This window comes from Etheostoma cragini, chromosome 15 (genome assembly GCF_013103735.1).
Source record: "Etheostoma cragini isolate CJK2018 chromosome 15, CSU_Ecrag_1.0, whole genome shotgun sequence".
Classification (NCBI taxonomy): Eukaryota; Metazoa; Chordata; class Actinopteri; order Perciformes; family Percidae; genus Etheostoma; species Etheostoma cragini.
In genome coordinates, this window is record NC_048421.1 from 16427579 (window position 1) to 16443497 (window position 15919).

Genomic DNA, 15919 nt, shown 5'->3' on the forward strand with positions numbered 1-15919 from the left:
TCTGAAGTCTCTTCCCTAAATTTCAGCCTTGGTGCAGAATTACCGCCACTAGAGCCAGTCACACAATGAGCTTTCCTTAGTTTGTACCCAGGACTCGGTTTACACCTAACGCCATTTCTAGCCCCTGGGAGACCGTAGGCAGGCTGGGAGAACTCATATTAATGTTAAAAAAACTCATAAAGTGACATTTCCATGCCATGGGAAAGAGAATATCACAGAAAGCTCAATTAAAACAAAAGCCTAGCAATCCTTTCTTGTCTGAAGAGAAGTGATTGAGTAAAAAGACAAACTGATTTCTCTGTCCCTGTTTATGAACTTTATACAGATAACATTACTGTCTTGTCATGATAACAATAGTGGTTGGCTGGTTGCAATGAAAGCTGTCATATGATGACACGGTAATTATATATGTCAGATTTCTATGAAGGTAAATATAGTGCAAATGTGAGAGCTTGTAGAATACGATATGAGAACTTGCAAAACAAAGAATCTGTAAAAATATTCACACACGTAATCTGAATTTGAAGTTACAGAGAAAAAACACACAAGAGCTTGCAAAAAAAAAGAAAATCTGAACTTGTAAATTGAAATTTGCACTTGTAGAAAATGTTCACACACCTGTATTCTGAATGTAAAGTCACAGAAAACATATTCACAAATGTGTAGATGGATATTTACATGAACACAATGACAGCTGCAAACTTGTAATGTAACATTTAATCCTATAATTTTTTTTTACTCTGGTTCATTTCCATCATAACCAACTCACATCCTATTAAATCTGTCACTGCTAGGTCACATATGCCCTCTCTCGCATCACGAAACGGTGAATCTGCACGCCTCAACTTTTACAACACTTTTGGTGATACATTTGAGGCAAAACTAATTTGTACCTGTGGAGCTCTGAGCCAACAGAACAGGGAAAGCAAGGTTTCTATTGCCAGATGAGGGACAACTCTGTCCGACTTATTAATGTAGCATGGAAGCTTGGTGGAATAGCAAGCTAGTGTGAGCCAACTAACCAACCAGCTCGCTTCTAAAGGAATCCCTTATAATTATCTAAACTCTTTTTGAACAGTCTAACTGAAACACTGGCGGTGAGCTCCAGGTCCTGCAGCCACACGGATTCATAGATTTCCCTTATAGGGATTAGGTTGCTCTGAAAATATTGATTAAAAACATACAAGTACTGTAGATTAAACCCTAGATCTAAGATTAAACCCTAGATCTAAGATTAAATTGAATCCTTAAATTGGCCTAAATCTAAAATAGGAGGTACCTGGAAAACACTTACAAGAAAAGACATGGATCCTCTTGAGTGTGTTACACGCAAAAACAGGTCCAGGGAATACCTGTGAAGACAAGTGAAAAAATTGTGAAGTAGAAGATGTCTTCATTTGGTCTCCCACAGCTGGGGACAAAAGCCACACGTGGTTGGTCAATCATATCAGAATCTTTAATAAATGCATCCCAAGGCGTACACTGTTACATACTTAACAAAACACAAAATTAAACCAAACAACAAAACAAATACTAAGAAACATACTGTATAGTACATCAGACATTAGGATGAGTAGCTGCAGTGTAATCAATGTAATCACTCACAATCACATTCCAGGCCTAGTTGATGCAGATGCATTGAGGCCTACTCAGGACCTAAATTCTGATATAACAGTAACAAAAGAGTGCTGCAGTCTGTTTATAAATCGTCTGTTTAATAGCAAAAGCTGATATCCGTTAAATAATATATGACAGGGGTATGATGTAATATCACCAGCCAGATACAGGGGTCTTTTATTATACATATTTTGAAAACTTGATTTAAGCGTTTGATGCACAGATAAATAGCAGTTTAGCCAGTTTAGCTTTGAGCTGAATGGAGACAACTGATTCCATACAGCATAGCATAACTTATTATAGACTGGAAAAACAATAAAAGAATCAGTGTGTTTGCTCCAAATGACCTCAGTCTCCTAAGAAAGGAAATACGTTGTTGTATCTTACTACATATATAATCCAAATTTGCATTCCAAGATAAATCAGCATAGATGCCTGAATATTCAATTTTTTTCAATTTGTGTGTTATGGACAGCCGCTGGTAGAGGTTTAGAGTCACAGGGAGACCACCAATTATTTGTACAATAATGATGAATGCTAGGATCCTCTTCAGTGCATAACAAAGACAACAGTGTGATGTCATTTGAAAACCTAAAAAAATGTATCAACTTTATAAGCATCTGTATACATTATGAAGGGTACCTTGGGTGTTCCTGATTCACTAACAATGGAAGTTGGACTATTTCTGATCCAACTTTCAGGGCGCCATCCTATGGGGCAGACCCCCTACTCTTACATCTCTCCAAAATAATAATAAATTAATTGATTTTATATAGCGCTTTTCATGGACTCAAAGTCGCTTACATTAATGCATGTGAATAGGTCCTGTTTGTGCATGTGTGTAATCTGGGTGTAATCTGGGTCTGGGTGTGTGTGTGTGTGTGTGTGTGTGTGTGTGTGTGTGTGTGTATATTTAAGTAAAACGAGTGAAAAAAATATTTCCCCTTCAATGTATTCTACTCTATGTATGTACTCTATTTGGAAGAAATAACTGGTAACATTGAATCAGGTGAGGATTAACCTTTAGTTGAATCCTCTTTGTCGAAGAGAGTGGTTATCATTACTACTCTTTAGAATTGTATTATTGAATAAATATGTCCTGGCATATGTAGAACATTGATATTTTAAAATGTAAGTGATCCTTAGTGAAATTACATGTGTTTTAGCACATAAGCAAACATGTTAACTTGTCATGCCTAAGGCGTGTTATGCATACAGTGGCTTGATTAAGTGTACACACCCATGCAAAAGTTGATTAAAAAGAGGAATAAAAAAACATCTTTTGGAAATTGATCTTAATGCCTTAATTCAAACAATATAGGGAAATCCAACCTTTAAAGGACAGCAATTCTCTTTGTGAATGAATAATGTATTGAAAATAAATAAATGTTCTTCCTTAAAATACAGGGGGCATAAGTATACACACCCCTATGTTAAATTCCAATAGAGGCAGGCAGATTTTTATTTTTAAAGGCCAGTTATTTCATGGATCCAGGATACTATGCATCCTGATCAAGTTCCCTTGGCCTTTGGAATTAGAATACCCCCCCCCCCCCCCCCCCCCCCCCCCCCCCCCCCCCCCCAATCATCATCACATACCCTTCACCTATACATAGAGATAGGCATGGGGTACTTTCCATAAGATTATCTTTCAAGGCAAATTAAACCAGCTATTAAGCTAACTGAAATAAAACCATGCCAATCTCTGTCCTTAAAAAGGTTGGATTTTTCCAAATCTTTTGAATTAGGGCAATAAGATCAATTTCCAATTTTATTTTACTCTTTTTATTCAACTTTGCATGGGTGTGTAAACGTATTCTAGCCACTGTATACGTTATTGAAGTGATTATTAAACCTTATATAGTAAAGTTAAATCCACCAGCCAGGTAATCTCTCAGTTGTGCTGGCTTGGACTCTGACTGATTATTTCTTTATTAATGCTTATGTGGGGTTGAAAGCAATCAGCATGCACGCTCGAAAAATAGTGGTTAAAATGCAAACACAGAGATGCTGACTTCCAACGATAGCAACCGCAGCAATCGGAACAGACCAAGCAAAAACAAATCACTAATTTCTATTAAAATCGTCACACAAGTACAGCTCAGTTCTTGCTAATGGCTCGCTAAAAAATGCGCAGGGATAGCAATAGTAGATCACAGTTAGCTAAAGCAGCTACCTTGACTTATTTTAGCAACAAGAAATGCATTATTTATCGAGTTAATAACTTACCTATAAAATGTTTAGAACAGCAATGCCTGGTTAGAGTTCTATTAAATTTTATGACAACATGTTCAGCTAGCCATCCTCTCCAGCGAGATGTTGTTGGCAGTTCTCCACTACGCTTTGGTTGATCGTCGTCGCACTGTAACGACAAGCACTTTGCGCGCACAGATGACGTAAGCACCGCTTGCTCTACTGAAAACACTGGAGCGTTTACTGGCATCAGAAAAAGGTAAATAAACCCTGTTTACCACTGTTACGAAAAAATGGATACATTCAGTCAACAAATAATGTTATCGTTTACCGGTTGTCATATGCAGCCCAGCTACACTAAATTCACGGTATTGACCCCAGCCTCGCACACCCCCAACTCGGCCTCATTTTGCGGCCTTGAGCTAGCTAATGCTAACGTTATGTGTAGATCATCGTGGCCAATGTTGTCGTGTTATCAAGTTACTGTAAATCTAATAAACCGTCCTAAGCCAGAAATTAAATCATAATGTTGTGTCTTTTTTCCGCCGTGTAACCATAATGGCTAATTAGCTAGTTTGATGTTACCGCGGTGACGTCAGTTTCCGAGCATGAGAACGTTATCTTCTGCAAAGTACAACTTAAATTATGCCTGATTAATGTAATATTGTTTTTTTGGTAACATGCGTTTAGCCATGGACGTGAGTTGAAATGTCTTCTCACATCTACATAGGTATGACTTGTAGCTATGCACACACTATGTTGTTAAGCTAATGCTACGCTAACGTTGCTACGTTGGAGGTAATGCAAGTCAATAAAAACCTATTCAAAGGTTTTTTTTCTGTGAGGTTGCTAGCTAGTTAAGTCGTTCTTTTTGGTTAGTTGCAGTTCAAGTTAATGACAGTCAGGGTTAATCACTTGGCCTTTGACTATCAATGGTAAACAAATGTAAAAACTGAAGTAATAACAGAAAACCATAGGCAACATTAAGTCTGCATGTGTCCCCAACCCACCATATACTAAAGTCTGCTGTTTCTCAATCGATAGCATGTACAACATGAAAACCTCAGGAGAGGTTAGCAAAGTTGCTACCCTATAAGATATTGAAAAATCAAGAAGTTGTACAGTTTTTTATTTAGCTAATTAAGATGTTAAGTTCCCATGACAGGAAAATTTCACTTTATGAATTTTTTTAACATTGATATGAGTTTACTCAGCCTGCCTATGGTCCCCCAGTGGCTATAAATGGTGATAGATGTAAACCAAGCCCTGCGTATCCTGCTCTGCCTTTGAGGAAATGAAAGCTCAGATGGGCTGATCTGGTATCTTGCTCCTTATGAGGTCATAAAGGGGCAAGGTTACCTCCCCTTTATCTGCTTTACCTGCACAGATAATTTGGCCCACCCACGAGGGAAAGACATCATGGCTTTCAAATAAGCAAAGTGGCAGTTGGTCAAGGCCACACGCCCAGCCTCCACCTTTCCCCCCTTCTCTCTTCCTCAAAAGCTACATCTCAGAAATGGCACATACTGAGGAAAGTTCATTGTGGGACTGGCTATAATTCTGCACCATTTATACAGTATTAGGGGACCACTTAAGTCTATACAAAACCATCCAAGGATCACAATGTCATGGGACCTTTAGGGGAGGAAAAGTCTCCTATTTAGCATATTTATTTATTTTAGACTTACAGTATTGATATCGTGGATAACCAGAAATCAGAATGCCATACTGTTGTTGTTTTTTTTGGCTGGACCATGGGACCAGGTCTTCAACATAAAACTTGGTCACTGAGTGATGAAGTCAGCAAGGCCAAGAACCTCTGAGCGACACTGGCACCTCAGTGGCAACCCTGTGGCAGGCAGGACCTGTTGAGCTAAGCAACACCACAGCAATCTGTCTGCAAATTTATCCCAACTTTCACATTTTCCCAGTAGCAGTGATCATACAACACAAACATATTTTCTTACTTTTTCCTATTGGAATTCTTGCAGGCTTTCCTGCATTTTGCGTCTCCCAAAATGGCAAATATAACGTTTTATGTGATAAATTAATGTTTTGCAGTATAAGTTTATTACAAACAATTTATAGTTGTTTCTGAGAACTTTTTTTTTAATACTATATATACTACCTGTCCTCCAACACTCTTTCATTCTGTCTTTAATATTTTGAATATAACAGTAACTATAAAGAAATACTGAAAATACATTAGGATAAAATGCAATTCAAATTCAGGATATAGTGATTTAGGATCATAGTGTCCTGAGCCTCTCAGTGTGGCCTGGTGCATCTGGTACCTTCTTCCCGATCTCAACAGGAAGAAAAGGCTGTTAGCCAGGTGGTTTGGATTTTAAAGATTATTCTAGCCTTTTTCTTGCAACGCTTGGTGTAAATGTTCTTTTAGGCAGGGTAGGGCCCCGCCTGTTGTGTGTTCCGTTGAAGAAAAACACTGCAGGGCCTTGCAGTCCTGTTTGGTGCTGTTTCCGTACCAGGCAGTGATGTTCCCCTGAGATGAAACAGTCTCTGCCTTGCCTTCCTCACCATTACTCATTACTGTATGCAGTGCCCCGGTCAGACTCTCTGGTACTCGAAGCTGTCCACCCTGAGTGAAGTTCCTTACCTGCTTTTAACCAAAGTCCATAATCATCGCTAGTCTTGCTGACATTCAGGAGTAGGTTGTTGTCCTGAGACCAGCAGGTCAGGCTCTCTACTTCTTTCACGTGGGCCTGTTCATTGTTGTCTGTGATCAGGACCACCACAATTGTGTTGTCAGCCAACTTGATGATGGTGTTGGAGTCAAAAGTGGCTATAAAGTTGTGTGTGTACAGAGAGTACAGCAGTGGACTTTAAACACGTCCCTGGGGGGCTCCGACTGTTGACAAGCTGACAAGCTTTTCCCATGATTGTGACAAGTGCGAAGTCATGTTTAATTGGTAGTGCCTTCAATAAAGAAACAAGATTTGGTGTAATAACAGAGGTATCTTAAAGGCTTGTTCCGCCCTATGTTTTCACAGCACAACCATGAACTGGAACAAAGGTGGTCCGGGTGTGAAGCGAGGGTTTGGGTTTGGAGGCTTTTCCCTTGCAGGGCGAAAAGAGGAACCCAGCCTTCCTCAGAAATCTCACACAACATTTGGAGGTGCTCCAGGATCAAGTGGATATGGGAGGGGCCAGCAGCTCCCATCGTTCTACAAAATAGGGACAAAAAGAGCTAATTTTGATGAGGAAAATGCGTGAGTATTACATCTCTCCCATACATATGTATACAATTCAGTTCAGTTTAGCCCCTTGTCAGTGTATAAAGTGATTTTTGGTATCAAATATTTAGAAAACTTTGTCATTTTCAACAAGGTATTTTGAAGATGATGAGGAGGAATCCAGCAGCAATGTGGATCTGCCGTACATCCCAGCTGAGAACTCACCCACACGGCAGCAGATGCAGTCTGGTGGCGGGTCAGACAGTGAAGATGACCCACTGGATGCCTTTATGGCAGAGGTTGAGGTGAGAAGAGAATTACAGTTCGGTAGAGAAGTGGCAAACTACAATATCCTTCCAAATGCTTAATCTGCGGTTTGCTCTAACATTCTTGTTTTGTTTTCTCCTCCAGGACCAAGCAGCTAAAGACATGAGGAAACTGGAGGAAAAGGAAAAGGAGAAAAAGTCAGCCAAGTAAGATTCAAATGTGCTCAAATATTTTCATTTGTTTGATTTTTAGTCACTTCTGAGGTCCTTAAGTATGTGCTTAGATTTCAATTTGACCTTAAGGGGAAAGAAAATGATTGCCCAACATGAATTATTATTTTGTGAGCAAAAATTATTAATAAGCCCACTAATTTCAGATGATCATGTTAATTTGTATACTCCTGTACTATTCACTGTCTTAACTACCAGTAGCAATTTGGCAAATGCAGACACTATATCTTAAGTTTTTTAAATTTCTGGCACAAAGCATGTCACATACAGCAATGTTTTGCTGGCTTAATAAATATCCTCAGGTAAGCACTGACCTCAGTCATAATGGGATGTGGGCTGTCTTGGGTGTATGAACGAGCCGCAGGGAAGTTTTTTTTTTCTCCGCTTGTCATTTCAGGGGTATTCGTGATGACATTGAAGAAGAAGATGAACAAGTGAGTGAGCCCTCCAAAGTTCTTCATCCACTACATCGTTGATCAGAGGTCTTCAGACCAAACATTCTCTAAATCTACCCTCTCTAGTGTTATAAAGCCCCCCTGCCTTCCCATGTATTTGACCATGCAGGTTGCATTTAGGGTTATTGTGATGGAGTTGCTTTTCTTGTGTAGAATATTCTTGTTTAGAAAGTATTACAAAATTTAAAAAAAGCATGTTAACATCAGGAAATGTCATATGATGATATCAGATTGTGAATAGCAAGCTGTCCTTCTGTTGAGCTGAATGTCTCCTGTCAGTTACTGGTGCCTGGACGCTGTGGTAAGCAGCACGCCGGCTCAATTTTACCTTGAAATGCTGTGCTCTCTGCAGGAAGCCTACTTTCGCTACATGGCAGAGAATCCCACAGCCGGGCTGACCCTAGAGGAGGAGGATGAAAACATTGACTATGACAGCGACGGTAACCCAATCCCTTCTACAACCAAGAAAATAATCTTGCCGCTTCCTCCCATTGACCACTCTGAGGTACAGTTAACACTACTGATTGAGCACAGACAGTTTTACTTGTCTCAACAATGGATCACCATTTTGTGTCTTTAACGTGTGTCATGTTTTTCCTATAGATTGATTACCCACCCTTTGAGAAAAACTTCTACATTGAGCATGAAGAAGTCAGCAATCTGAATGGAACCCAAGCTTTAGAGTTAAGGCACAAACTGAACCTAAGGGTAAGTCTGGGATTCATGAACACAAGTATATAAATGTTATAGGTCTGAAATGATACACGTATCATATTTGTTACTTTGATTCAGTTATTTGTGTCAGATTTTGTAGCAATACTTACTGCTATTTGGAGACACTTCATCATGTGTAAACTGTCATCATCATAATTGTTTTAAATGTCTTTAAATTTGTTCTATGTTTTGTCTTTTTTCAGGTATCTGGTGCTGCCCCTCCAAAACCTTGCACTAGCTTTGCCCACTTTAACTTTGATGAGCAACTAATGCACCAAATCCGCAAGTCTGAGTACACTCAGCCCACACCGATTCAGTGCCAGGTAATGCTGCACGTTTATGTTAAATGGAAGTGTTGCCAATATTCAACCAACTTTGTACCATAATAATGCTGGTAGTATGTGTAGATGAGCTATGTTAAACTTCCCTCAATTTTACCAGTGCCCAGTCCTCCCAACTCACAGGCCAGCAGAAAAACGCCAAATGACGCAGCTGCTCAAACTACAGCTTGTTCTTCCACATGCAGATACAAATATTATAGAAGCAGATTGAGAGAGACAGCTGCCTTTCTCTCTTGCTCTCAAACTCAGAACAAAGTCAGATTAAACTCTAAAAGTAGACAGTGCTGATCAAATATAAACCCCAAATGTGGTTATGGTACTGAATATATTGTTTCCTAAAATGTTTTTAGAAACATATTTCAGTGCACTGTTTGGCTGAAATTTAAGAGTTTGGAAACAGCAAGAGAGCTCCTTCCAGATTCCATATTTTAAAAACCTAGGCAAAAAAACACCCAGAGGAAGTGGTAAAACTAGGCAGCTCAAATCAAATGTCAATCAATTATCTGGTAATGTATTCCCTATGTCTCGCCTGAAATGTTTTCAGACACAATGTTTTAGCTTACCATTTAACTGTTAGACAAGGTTGCTCGTTACCAGCCCACCGCCCCGTTGATTCTGGGACGTGCTCGTCACCCACCGGTGGACAATGCATTCTGGTAGTTGTATGTTTTGTCCTTTTTTGAGTAAAAGGGTCTAGTGCATAGACAGCCTAGGATACTGAAAAGACCCTCTTGCCAGCAGAGCAACACTGTTTTCATGTTGTAACATAGTTTAATATCAAATGTTTTTTATAATGATTTCATGAAGAATCTTTGTTGTTTTTGCTCTCAATCTGGGTTTTAGGGTGTGCCCATAGCTCTGTCTGGACGTGACATGATTGGAATTGCAAAAACTGGAAGTGGTAAAACTGCAGCTTTTATCTGGCCCATGCTGGTTCACATCATGGACCAAAAGGAACTGGAGGCAGGAGAAGGGCCCATTGCCGTCATTGTGTGTCCCACCAGAGAACTTTGTCAGCAGGTGAGAAATGGGAAGGGACTGGGTCAGACCTTGTGAACGTATAGAGGATATTTGCTGTAGTGTTAAAGTAAACATTGTTAAGCGAGTTGTTCCACTGATGTGTGTCACATTGCCAGATCCATGCAGAATGTAAGCGTTTTGGGAAAGCCTACTCTTTGCGTTCTGTGGCGGTTTATGGAGGAGGCAGCATGTGGGAGCAGGCCAAAGCTCTGCAGGAGGGAGCAGAGATTGTTGTGTGCACTCCGGTAAGAGAAGAGACAACCAGCTTTTGTCTTTGACCTCCCTGCCAAGAATAAAACTCACGCCCCACTGCTGCAACGAATGAGATATTGTTGGTGTTTTCACAGGGTCGTCTGATTGACCACGTTAAGAAGAAGGCCACGTCCCTGCAGAGAGTGTCATACCTGGTGTTTGATGAGGCAGATCGCATGTTTGATATGGGCTTTGGTGAGTTGGCATTATCAGTGCTGTGTCAGAGATGTTCAAACCTGTTTTGTGCACTGTAGCTTATTTCTCTTTTCCCTTTCAGAATATCAGGTTAGATCTGTTGCTAGCCATGTCCGCCCAGACAGACAGAGTAAGTAGGTTTCCTTAGGTATTACGTGTTTCATTGTCATAGATGGCAAGGCTTCAGAGCTATTTAAAAAAAAATATAATTCTCAATGTGATTTCCTTCTCAGCCCTTTTGTTTAGTGCAACTTTCAGAAAGAAAATAGAGAGACTGGCCAGAGACATCTTGGTAGATCCTATTCGTGTGGTGCAGGGAGACATTGGAGAGGTATGCTGCATCATACATATCTGCAAACAAACTTTAAAGATGTAGCTACACTAAGAGATCGATTAATCCTTGTTCACTGTGCCTCAAATTCCCAAAACACAAATTCAAGTCTCCAAAATGAAAACCCAGTTACAATACTCTTAATTAGGGCTGCTCGATTGTGGATAGTGTCCAGTGTATAATCTGTTAGTGGTCTTTATCTCACAGAAAGAGTCTTTGGATCAGAATAAAATCTACTGTGTTGATTCAGCTTTTACAGATACCACACATAACTTTACACAGCTAATGAACAATTCCAGATACATAAGACAATGTGCATCTCACATGACATTTTCACTCCCTATGACCACTACTAGCCTACTGTCATTACTAAACATTGTGCCAAAATATGAACAATAATGTTGCCCTCAGTGGGCATATTTACTAGCTACCTAAGAAAAAATCCAGCACATAGACGGTACCTTCGAATAACGTTACGTGACATGTTGAACTAAATGCTGAGGGAACCTTACTATGTTTTTTCATGTTGGTTTTGAGTGGTAGGCCTATGAACCCCTCCGAAACTGAAAAAGTTTTAAACAGTAAGTGAATACGTAATATCAAATGATAATACAGCGTGTCAGGGGAATACAGCGTCTACTACAGCGGGGGGGGGGGGGGGGGGGGGGGGGGGGGGGGGGGGGGGGGGGGGGCAGAGGCAGAAGGACCACATGGTTAGCTAACGTTAACTTTTCCCACACAACAGAGTTGGATTTGCCTTTTTTTGCTCACCAAACACTGCTGTGGGTGCCCTCCTTCTGCCATCTTTACCTGCGCTGAGTTTTTAAATTCCAGCGGATAATAGACACACAAATTGCCCCCCCTGACTGCTGAGAGATGTTATGGCTTCTGGAGGGGTGGATGTGCACGTGTGGATGTGCGCATGCATGTATCATTCAGAATACAGGCAGAATAAAAGTTTTCTTGCAAAACAATCATTTTTTTCTTGATTATAGTATTTTGGTGATCGTTGGGACCTGAAATTGAAATTGAAATTCAATTAATTCCACAGCCCTACTCTTAATTTAATGTTTTATTGACCATTTTAAAACTTACAGTCACTGTTTTATAGGTACAAATAATTTTCTTCTGGTAAAATATTGAGGTAGCAAAAATTTTATGTTTTTAGGTGTACAGTATTTACACTTTCTATAAAGTGTAATACAATTTTGATGAAGACACGATTAAACATGCAGATCCCATGTTTTAAGTGACTTACTTCTCTGACCAGGCCAATGAGGATGTCACTCAGATGGTGGAGATGCTGCCCAGCTCGACAGATAAATGGGGCTGGCTGACTCGGCGGCTGGTCGAGTTCACCTCCTCCGGCTCAGTTCTCATCTTCGTTACCAAGAAGGCAAACTGTGAGGAACTGGCTACTAATCTGATCCAGGAGGGCTACAGCCTGGGCCTCCTACACGGAGACATGGACCAGAGTGAGAGGAACAAGGTCATCAGCGACTTCAAGAAGCAGAACTTGCCTGTTCTGGTGGCCACTGATGTAGCTGGTGAGTACAAGAGGAGGTGGTGAGGGAAATGGGAGATGTTTTCTCCCTCCCATTTCTTTCCCTCCTTGTTGCTTTCCATTTCAAACATTTGTAACAGTTCAGTCTACTGTACATCAAGAGCCAAGTATCAAGATATAGTATCAACACTTCCCTGTTTGCATTCCTCTGCAGCTCGTGGTCTGGACATCCCATCCATTCGCACAGTGGTGAACTACGACGTGGCACGAGACATCGACACGCACACGCACAGGATTGGTCGAACTGGTCGCGCTGGAGAGAAGGGTGTCGCCTACACTCTCCTCACCAACAAAGACACCACGTTTGCTGGCGACCTTGTGAGAAATCTAGAAGGAGCTAATCAAGCCGTTTCCAAAGAGCTGATGGATTTAGCCATGCAGGTGAGATAAATATGTCAAAGAATAAAAAATAAAAAAAAAGCTGTAAAGTAAATTTGAATATTTTCAACTTTGGCTTCTTCAATTTTATTTCCCAGAATCCCTGGTTCAGAAAATCACGTTTCAAGGGTGGTAAAGGAAAAAGGATGAATATTGGTGGAGGTGGTCTTGGTTACAGAGAGAGACCAGGACTGGGGGCCGAAAGTTCTGTGAGTAACTAATACCACACTGCTTTATTCTGCACTTATATATGTTGTAGTCTTCAACGGTGATTACTACAGAACTATTAAAGCCATAATTTCAGTTAATTCGTTTCTGATTGCTACAGTTAGATTTATTTTGATGTATTGGTCAGAAGTCTTACAATGGCCAATCTTGTCTGACTTCATGTTTAAAAATATTATTATGCATCATATTTTGTAAACAGATCATACGTTTTGTGTGCAAAGTTGTTACTGTAGCTGTTAAATAACTGTACATTTTCCTTTGAATTGCACTAATATTCATAGTTATTATGCACTGTCCAATGTACCAAATTAATCAAAATTCTGTAAATGTTGACCCCTTTAATGACAACATTAAATGTTCTATGATGGCTTAGATGATTCTTTTAGATTGAGTATGAAACAAAATATTTGGAGAAAATTCAAAGAGATATGAGTAACTATGTGTTTTTTTTGCAGGAACGCAGCAGCAGCAGCTTGTTATCTTTGACTAGTAGCTTTGAAGGTTACGGCAAACCAGCCACTGGGGCAATGGGAGATCGCATGTCTGCAATGAAACAAGCATTTCAGGTAGAACTCTCTCCTTTCTGTTGTTCTGCCTTCAATTCCTTCATTTTAACATGTTACTAAAAAAACAAATGCATTATTACTTGTATTAGGAGGGGTGTTGTGCCAGTCAGTCACTCCTAGCACACGGTCTTGAAATTTTCACACAGTATTAACAGCAGGGTGACTTTTCAGAAGCAGAAATCACAGCACCTGGCCAAGAAATATATAATATATATTAGCGTACTAGGATTACCATCCTGCAAATATATTTTGGTCATTTTGTGTCGTGATGCAGGGCAATTCCTTCTTTTTTTTTCTTTTTTTTAACAGTCTATGTGCAATCCTTATTTTAATGTTTCAAAGAAAGGATTTCTTGTTTTGCCTCACAGGAAGCTGATCTTGTCCTTTCAATGTCTCTTTTTCTTCTAGGCTCAGTATAAAAGCCACTTTGTGGCTGCGTCCAGCGGCCCTCCAAAGCTCACCACTAAGTCTAATAGCTCGTCATGCTGGACCAGTGCCGGCAGCCTGAGCTCTGTGCCGACTGAGTCCCCCAACAGTTCAGAAAGGTCTCAGAGCGCCGCGTTGTCCATGTCTGGCTTCACCAGCGCTGGCACCCTGAGCTCTGTGCCCATCAGTCAAACCAGTTCACAGCCGAGCTACCCTCCGCCTGCACCTCCCCCACAGAGAGACATCCCACGAGACAGACACGGGGAGGACAGAGGGCGCCATGATAGTTACCACCGCCACAGCGACAGGAGCGATCGACACAGTGGAGAGGATCGCTATGGGGACCGGGAACGGCATGGGGACGGAGACCAGGATCGGCATGGAGAAGGAGAACGGGATCGCTATGGCGACAGAGATCGTGACCGGCATGGGGACCGGGACCGCTACAGCAGCAGCAGCAGCAGCAGCAGCAGTAGCCGCCACAGCGATAGTCGCAACGGAGATGCAAGCAAGAGGGACAGAGAGGACCGGAGGAGTGAGAGGGATGGGGGAGACAGGGGGAATGGGGAGGGCAGGGACAGAGGAGATGATAGCTTTGCTGTTCCTGAACCACCAAAGCGTAGAAAGAGCAGGTGGGACAACTAAAGGAAAAAAAAAAAAAACACATCAATAGAATATTATGTGCAACCAACTGCTCAAGGATGAGCTTGTCTGGTGTGTAGGCAGATAGCAGAGCATATCAGAGGCGGACAAAAGCACAGGACTGTAGGGGGGGTTTTGTGGACTTATTTCAAATAATAGTGTCCTGACACTTGTGTCAGGTTGGTTAGGACCTCATGATTTGGTCAGAGCTCAACAGTGTGTCAAACAGATAAACACATACAGCTCAGAGACCGTCACTGTACATATGAGACATGTTGGTTATTGCCTTGTTTCCCGTCACTGAGCTCCTAACATTCTTTTGTGCTTGCAAATCTGAAGCTTTATTTTTGCCAAGTGTGTTTGTGTGTTTGCATTTAGTTAATCCACAAAGCTAACACTTGTAACTGTTTTATTTTTTAAAGCATTCTGTGATGATTCACAGTCACACGCATACACGTTTAAACTATGTATAGCTCTTTTTGTGTCTTGTATTCAAGTTCTAGTGACGTGCCTTTCTTTGGCATTTAGTCTGTCTATGCTTTTGAAATGTTTCTCAAGAAGATGCATTTGTTTGTATGAGATGAAGTGTTCAAACATGGAAAATGTGAAGTTTTGATTAAAAGACTCCTTTGGCATCTACTTTTGCATCTGCTTTCTAGAACAGTTAAATTATGTCACTCTTTTGTGACTGAAAACCATTGCACTGCTTGAATTGGTTATTTTGTACAGCTATAACAATTTCATATTGGTTTATTTTGCCCTATAATGTGGCATTCATGGGGCAGACAGCATCGGCATAAGATGAGAAGGGTTCAAAAATTAGCTTGGAAAATATGCAAGTGGTTGGTAGATTTGCTTCACTCAACAGTCCATAAAAACCATCCTTTGAGTGGCAGGTAAAATCTGAACATTCACTAGCCATGATTGGCAGAAGAACATTTTTTAACCCTGGATTTGAGGCACAGGTCACCGTGAAAAAATAGATGTCACAAGACCTGTTGCAGTAAAAGTGTTTTTGATGGAGAGTAACTTACAATATTGCCGTAAAATACTATGTATGTATTCAAATTTTAGAGCAGATTTGAAAAGAAATGTATTTATTTTAAAAGTATTTACCCGTAGCCCTAGTGTGCTTTCATATTTCTCCAAATGACACCAGACAAGTTCAACAGAAAATTGTTAAAACAAGTCTCAATTTGTAGAGTTAATAGCATAGCTAATATTAATACTGCACAATGATAACACTAATAAGCTGTAAATATCAACAAATAGCGGTTATACTAGTAACACAGCCTTGAGAAAATGT

The 15919-nt window shown here is 40.5% G+C and overlaps 2 protein-coding genes across 5 annotated transcripts in view; one reads left to right on the plus strand and one right to left on the minus strand.

The window, feature by feature from the left end:
* The window catches only part of strada (STE20 related adaptor alpha), a 13388-nt gene extending 9335 nt beyond the window's left edge, over positions 1-4053 (minus strand). For 2 of the 3 annotated variants that reach the window (XM_034894336.1, XM_034894335.1), the window contains exons 1-2: positions 3847-4053; positions 1295-1352 (exon numbers count right to left, since the gene is read on the minus strand). In XM_034894336.1, the coding sequence (XP_034750227.1) occupies positions 1295-1306 (12 nt within the window). In that variant the 5' untranslated portion in view covers positions 1307-1352; positions 3847-4053. The remainder of the gene's footprint in view (positions 1-1294; positions 1353-3846) is intronic. The other variant, XM_034894337.1, reaches the window with a different exon arrangement.
* Positions 3975-15252, plus strand: ddx42 (DEAD (Asp-Glu-Ala-Asp) box helicase 42). 2 transcript variants are annotated; one of them, XM_034894329.1, is made up of 18 exons: positions 3975-4069; positions 6822-7040; positions 7159-7309; positions 7416-7477; positions 7899-7935; positions 8309-8461; positions 8560-8664; positions 8874-8993; positions 9855-10031; positions 10148-10276; positions 10379-10478; positions 10561-10608; positions 10712-10809; positions 12080-12356; positions 12528-12754; positions 12850-12960; positions 13435-13545; positions 13954-15252. In XM_034894329.1, exons 2-18 carry the CDS (start codon positions 6829-6831, stop codon positions 14614-14616), a joined length of 2781 nt encoding a protein of 926 aa, XP_034750220.1. In that variant the 5' UTR covers positions 3975-4069; positions 6822-6828; the 3' UTR covers positions 14617-15252. The 2 variants fall into 2 exon arrangements, with proteins under 2 accessions (XP_034750220.1, XP_034750221.1); XM_034894330.1 differs by lacking the exons at positions 3975-4069; positions 6822-7040; positions 7899-7935.
* The last annotated feature ends 667 nt before the right edge of the window (positions 15253-15919 follow it).

Bases quoted from the DNA above. Each gene is read 5' to 3' on its own strand.
- ddx42 (XM_034894329.1), top strand. From the start codon at position 6,829: ATGAACTGGAACAAAGGTGGTCCGGGTGTGAAGCGAGGGTTTGGGTTT. The intron at 7,478-7,898 runs GTAAGATTCAAA...TTGTCATTTCAG, and splicing joins AAGGAGAAAAAGTCAGCCAA to GGGTATTCGTGATGACATTG. The intron at 10,609-10,711 runs GTAAGTAGGTTT...TTTCCTTCTCAG, and splicing joins TGTCCGCCCAGACAGACAGA to CCCTTTTGTTTAGTGCAACT.